The 6,680-nt window shown below is 37.5% G+C and overlaps 2 protein-coding genes across 2 annotated transcripts; one reads left to right on the top strand and one right to left on the bottom strand.

Moving 5' to 3' along the window:
• Positions 1-438: 438 nt before the first annotated feature.
• Positions 439-1,474, top strand: LOC136223660 (ribonuclease 3-like protein 3). The gene has a single exon (XM_066011774.1). The coding sequence runs from the start codon at positions 493-495 to the stop codon at positions 1,276-1,278; it is 786 nt and encodes a 261-aa protein (XP_065867846.1). The 5' UTR covers positions 439-492; the 3' UTR covers positions 1,279-1,474.
• A 702-nt stretch (positions 1,475-2,176) lies between these two features.
• On the bottom strand, positions 2,177-5,331 carry LOC136223659 (receptor-like protein EIX2). Its single transcript, XM_066011773.1, has 2 exons — positions 3,748-5,331; positions 2,177-3,663 (listed from the first exon to the last, which is right to left on the bottom strand). The coding sequence occupies exons 1-2, from the start codon at positions 5,327-5,329 to the stop codon at positions 2,315-2,317; spliced, it is 2,931 nt and encodes a 976-aa protein (XP_065867845.1). The 5' UTR covers positions 5,330-5,331; the 3' UTR covers positions 2,177-2,314.
• Positions 5,332-6,680: the final 1,349 nt, after the last annotated feature.

Genomic DNA, 6,680 nt, shown 5'->3' with positions numbered 1-6,680 from the left:
GACCAGTCTCCTCGTATCAATAGACGTACGACTGGAGGATACCTAAACTAACCAAGGGATAAGATTCTTTTCGGGTAAAAACTTGCCGATATATATATATATATATATATATATATATATATATATATATATATATATATATATATTCAACAACAACAGCAAAACTCTTTTAATTAAACTTTGGAAAAAAAAAATTATATATATATTTATATACAGATGGGTTTAAACGGACGGACTTGAAATTTATATTTTAAGCCGGAGCCTAACCCGAGTCTGAATCCGAACCCGATTCAATTTATTACGGATTAGACTAGACTTGAACTCATCATATTTTATTAAAAGCCTGATAGACCCGGTCCGTGTCCGACCTAATCCGGACCATGTCTAGATCTAAAAGTAAGGGACTAATCAATTATTTACCCTATTTTCTATATTGAGTTCGGCTCTTCAAGTTCAGTTTGCCAAACCCTCAATTTTCTCTGTCCCGCAGCCATGGCCGAATCACTAGCGGTGATGGAGAAGCTGGAGTTAGAGGGTCCGGTGGCGGAGTTGCCGAGTTTAGAAGGAGTGGAAGAGATTCTAGGTTACAAGTTCGAGAATAAGAAGCTACTAGAGGAGGCATTTACTGATTCTTCGTTTCCAGAAAAAGGTTTTAGTTATGAGAGGTTAGAGTATATCGGAGATTCAGTTCTCAACTTGCTCTTTACAAAGGAACACTTTTTCCAGTATCCAGATTTATCACCCGGTGCTCTCACCCGACTCCGAGCTGCCAATGTTGATACTGAAAAGCTCGCACGTGTCGCCTTCAAACACGGATTCCACCGCTTTTTGCGTCACAACAAACCTCTTCTTGAGGATCAAATAGAAAAATTCTCAGAAGCAATAAAGGAGTATCCATTGCATTCGAATGGATTAGTTGACGTGCCGAAGGTGCTTGCGGACATAGTTGAATCAACGGTTGGAGCTGTTTTCATTGATACAAATTATTGTCTTGATAGTGTTTGGAAGGTGTTCAAAGATGTGTTGGAACCCATAATTAGTAGGGAAACAGTAAAGATACATCCAGTGACAGAACTATATGAAGAATGTCAGAAGAGGAATTTGAAAGTTAAATTTGTGGATTCGTGGAGAGAAAGCATGGCTTTTCATGTCTTGATTGAAGATAAGCTTGTTGGAAGAGCTACTTATGGTTTCAAGAAAGATATTGCACACAATAGAGCTGCCAAGGATGCTTTGGATAATATTCGATCTTTATTCACCCAATCCTCTTCTTCTTAGTTTTATTATGTCTTAATTGAGCCTGTAAATCTGTTCTTATTCTTATTGCATATCTAGTTTGTTATAATCAACAATCGATTCAATTCTTAACATTCAAAATTTGTGTGATTAGGAATCTTTAGTTGTCTTCAAATATAGGTAATGTATATAACATATGTGATGGCTGATTGGATATGGAAATTGTTTTTCTTTTTTCCCCTGAAACTTTAACTTTTCTAGGATATTATGTGGAGAACTAGCTTATGTGTATGGCATTTGCTCAGCAACTCAATAATGGATAAGTTCCTGTTTATGTCTGACTCTGTTAATGAAGGGTATCCTGACAAATTATGAGATCAAGTCTCTGATACCGTCCCAGATGCTTGTTTAGAGCAAGATCCTTGTGAGACCTGCACTAAGACAAACAGGGTGATGGTCTTTGGTGAGATTACTACTGAAGCAAAGGTGGCTCATGAGAAGATTGTTCCTGTTCGTGACACCTTCCCATGAATTAGTTTTGTGTCAGCTGAGGTTGGCCTTGATGTTGATAATTGATTGCAAGATCTGTATCACCATTGAGCTACAAAGCCCTAATATCCTCAGGCAGTCTATGCTCATCTTACCAAGAAACCTGAGGACTTCAGTGCAGTGAATCTCAATGGTGCATATGTTATGATGCAGGCTGCGTTGAGAATGGTGGCTTCAACCTTCAGGCCTTGCTCATTGATGACCAGAGCCATTATCTGTTTTTGTGGACAAATACAAGATGGGAGGGTTCCACACAATGATTGGTCAGACGTGAAGTAAGCACTTTTACTGTAATTGACTTCTAAACGTTATTACTCTCTTCTATAAAAGGAATTCTAATTATTGTGTGTGTATGATTAGATAAACGCAGAGAAACGTGTTTGATGCCTTTTTACTACCAAAAGAGTTAATAGAAAAGAATTTCCAAATGAAAGAAGTAATTGTATGTAAACGTTGGCAAAAACTTAAAGTTTACCATAAACTACATATTACTTCCATTTACATTACTTACAATATTTGAATACTGAATCTAATAGCTTGAGAGAGCTACTTGTCTGCTAGTCTTCCGTTTAGACCACAATCTAATCGGCAAATGAATCAAATTTACTGAAATGAAGACGAATGCTTTTTCCTTTTTGTCATCAATGAATTGGAAATAAGCAAGCCTCCATGACTTGTTTAATATCAATGTACCACAAACTACCCAAAATCCCACAACCAATCCAGATGCGCCACCAATATAAAACCATAGCATATCCATAATAGACTCTTCTTCATCATCATTGCTTATTTCACTACCCTCACTTGGTTTTTTGTCCTCCAAGCACTTGGTTGTTAGTGGACCTCCACAAAGTCCAGGATTACCTTTGTAAATGGAAGGGTCATTCAGGGTTTGAAGCTGGTTACCGGACGGAATCTGCCCTGTTAGGTTGTTGTAAGACAGGTTCAAGTGACTCAAGGATGATATCAAAGTTATGCTTGATGGAATTGTGCCAGAAAGTTGATTTCTTGATAGATCAAGTGTTTCAATCCAGCGTAAATTTCCGATCTTAAGTGGAATTTGTCCAGTTAAATGATTCCTGGATAAGTTTAAGGTTGCTAATCTTCTTAGCTTTGTTATCTCTTCAGGCACTCTACCAATTAGATTGTTGGTTGAAAGATCAATGACTGTTACCAGTGAAAGTGTGCTGCTGTATTCAAGTTCTCTTCCCTTTGCTACAACTGTAGCATGCCCTTCATATCGGTTGACATTTTGAGGCGGAACATCAGTTATCATTCCATTTAAATTACCAACACATGGTGGTATAGATCCTGATAAGTTATTTTCTCCAAGGTCCAGCATGTGAAGATTCAAGAGATTGCATAGTTGCCTAGGAATTTCACTGCTAAAGCTGTTTGATCGAAGACGCAGAACGAGAAGGGAACTGATGTTTCCTATCCATGCTGGTATGGTTCCAAAAAGCCTGTTTTCACCAAGATCCAAGTTCCAGAGTCCTGTACAATTTTGCAATGTCGTCGGGATTTCACCTGTAAAGCGATTCTTGCTCATGCTTAGCAGTTGGAGGGAATGAAGAAAACCTATAGAGCTAGGAATGGTCCCAGACAGATTATTGTTAGATACATCTAAAACTTGCAGGTTCTGCAGTTGACTCCAGTTCTGAGGAAGTTGTCCAGAAAAATTATTGAATGACAGAACAAGTGTGTTCAGATACCTCAGTTTGAGAATGGAAGGAGGGATCCCCCCGGTGAGATGGTTCTCCGAAATATCTAAATCTCTAAGCTTTGGCATGATCTCATCAATATTGCTAGGAATCGGACCAGAAAAAGAATTTCCCCAAAGGTAAAGGCGGCGAATGTTAGACCATGCTGGCAGAGGGCCTGTGAATCGGTTAGAAATCAAATATATATTTGATTCAAAACGAAAATGCAGCAAGCTAGGCAACGTGCCACTTATTTGGTTACCTGCAAGATCCAGGTCATTGATGTGCTCCGAGCACCAGCTCCAAAACCAGTCCGGTAGTTTGCTGGATATCCCAACATCATTGAGGAATAGAGTTGTTAAACTGTTTTGTGTCTGAACCCAATCTGGAAATGATGGACCTGCTTGTATGTGTGCAAGTATGATCGACCGGAGTTTGAAAGGCGGGTTCCAATTGCTATCCACATGGAAATTCAATGTTTTCTTGAGAGATGTTGAAGATATCTCCAGCTTTTCTAGTCTTGTAAGATTTATGAAATGCCTCTCTGACATGTTACCCGTCCAACGTGTTCGACCAAAATCCATGACAACAAGCTTCAAAAGTTGTCCAATGCTTTCAGGAATGCTACCATTTGTTGGGTTTTCAAATAGGCTTAGAGTCTCTAAGGATGTCAAACATCCAATACTCTCAGGCAATGAACCTGAAAACATGTTTGTCCGAAGGATAAGTGATCGTAGCTTGGTGAGATTTCCCAACGAAACAGGTAACTCTCCATCGAATCTATTTCGTGTCAAATCCAACACTTCCAAGCTATTATTTCCTGATAAACTGTCTATAAATTCAATCACATTCCCACTGAAATCATTCGATGATAGTCTCAATGATTGTAGTTTCCTGAGCTTTCCTAGGCTGCTTGGAAGTGAACCATTCAGGAACTGCTCAGATAAGTCAATATGCTGAAGCGAAATCAGATTCGTGAAGGAGTTGGGAAGAGAGCCGATTAGATTACTGGAAGCGAAAAGAATGGTTTCGAGACCACTTATATTGAAAATCCAAGTCGGCATTGGGGAATCAAAGATGTTCCTGGAGAGATCGATGATGACAAGCGAAGTTAAATTAACAAATGGAAGTGAAGTAGGAAGTTCCTGCAGATTGCAGTTGTTCAAATGAAGCTGTAGCAGAGAAGGGACCATGTTAATTGATTGCAGCCAATCCTTCACACTTCCAAGATCAATCCCTCCTAGATTAAGGTATTCCAAATAACCGAAACCCTTTAACCACCGAAGTTCTTTCAAATTCAACACATGTTCAGAATCAGGAAATGTATGAAGATCAAGATATCGCAAACTCGAGATGTTTCCGAGCTGGGGAGGGATTGTCCCGCTTAATGATGCTTGAGAAAGATTAAGATAGTTCAAACTTTTGATTGAGCCAATGAACTCTGGAATATTGCTTCCTTGAAAATCATTCAGGCTGAGATCTAAGTACTCTAAATAGTGCAGGTAAATCAGAGAGGAAGGAATCTCACCTCTCAAAGCTTCGATTGGAGGCGGATTCCGAAGATCGAGCTTCGTGACATGACCCGTAACGTTATGGCAAGTCAGCCCTTTCCATTGGCAGCATTCTTCACCTATCCATGTAGAAAGCCTGCCGGAGGGATCTGTGAGGCTTTGCTTGAAATCAACAAGTGCTTTTCTCTCAATCTGGTGGCAACTATCAATGGAGGAGCTGAGGAACAGAAAGACGGATGTAGAAAGAAGAAAAGGTAGTTGAGTAAGGATGCTTGTCTTGTGCATGATTGTGAAGATATTTCTGAAGGATTCAAATTGGGGAAACATATTCATATTTCATAGTCTCACTCAAACTAAGAAAAAGGCAATTTTCAATTCATTTTGTGGCAATTGATTAAATTTTGTTTCTTGGCAAAGACTTGAAAAGGTTGACTTACTTGTGGTGTTATTTTTCTTCTTGACAGCTACGAAGTTAGATGGTCTACTGGTCCCAGATTTCTTCATTTCACATCAGGACACAATCCTTGAGGGACGGCAATGAAAACAAAAGCCTTAATAAATCCCTACAAAAAGTACAAAAAGTCAATTGTATGTGCTTTTAAAATATCGGGTTTATTCTCTGAAATTATTTAAAGTGACATATTAATTTTTTAAAATTTACATAGAAAGTTGAAATATATATATACTTTAAAGGTCTAATATACAAATAATCTCATGAACTTGTCTAAATGTTGCAATTGCCCCTCCAACTTTCAATTGTAACAATTTATCCCTTAAATTTGTCCAATTATAAAACATAACCCCACATTGGAAATTTTTTTACCCCGTACTTGAAGCAACCGTAAAAACGTTTCTTCGGATTTGTATCACGCGAAAGATCTGATTATCACACTCCACGAGAATTGCAGCTTTTGTATTTCACGTTTTTCTTCAATTGCAGTCCATATCAGCAATTTGGGGTTATGTTTTACAATTGGACAAGTTTGAGGGGTTATGTTTTACAATTGGACAAGTTTGAGAGGTATGTTTTACAATTGGACAAGTTTGAGAGGTAAGTTGTTACAATTGAAAGTTGAAGGGGGCAGTTGCAACATTTAGACAAGTTTAGGGGGTTATTTATGTATTAGACCTACTTTAAATGAGTTCACAGTTCGGTGGGTAATAAACCATTTTAAGAAAGTCTAGGGGTTAATAGATTCCATTAAAGAGTTAATTAGTCACTTTAAATAAGTTCAGAGATTTAATAGAACATTTTGAAGTACAACCACAGTTGATTTTTTTTTAAATAAATACATGGGCTAAAGATGTATTAAGCCAACAGAAAAGGATAAAATACATCATTTCTTTCATAATTGAACCTTTGAATTCAAAACCAGATATAAAAATATATTAATATACTGATTGACTGCATGAATTGTCGATAAATCACACACTTTAAAAGCCATTATGTTATTAAAGGAATATATTTTACCGGCATTTTCATGATTAATCAGTATATTTACATAATGCAACGATCATTTGGACTTTTATATTTAATGTATATGTCAAAATTTAGAGAGTTTTATATCCGGTTTTAAAATTAGTAACACCGAAATTGAGGGGCTATGAGTATATTTGTATCCGAATTGTTTTTCCCGAAAGAAACATGTTTAGCCTTATATATGATATTTTCAATTTTGTTGAT

This window comes from Euphorbia lathyris, chromosome 3 (genome assembly GCF_963576675.1).
Source record: "Euphorbia lathyris chromosome 3, ddEupLath1.1, whole genome shotgun sequence".
Taxonomy (NCBI): domain Eukaryota; kingdom Viridiplantae; phylum Streptophyta; class Magnoliopsida; order Malpighiales; family Euphorbiaceae; genus Euphorbia; species Euphorbia lathyris.
The sequence above is the reverse complement of the archived record's forward strand: the minus strand, read 5'-3'. Positions and strand labels throughout refer to the sequence as shown.

What these genes read in the sequence shown, in the direction of transcription:
- LOC136223660 (XM_066011774.1), top strand. Translation starts at nt 493, where the DNA reads ATGGCCGAATCACTAGCGGTGATGGAGAAGCTGGAGTTAGAGGGTCCG.
- LOC136223659 (XM_066011773.1), bottom strand. Translation starts at nt 5,329, where the DNA reads ATGAATATGTTTCCCCAATTTGAATCCTTCAGAAATATCTTCACAATC. An exon ending in CAATGACCTGGATCTTGCAG is followed by an intron (nt 3,664 to 3,747) that starts GTAACCAAATAA and finishes ACCGATTCACAG; the next exon opens with GCCCTCTGCCAGCATGGTCT.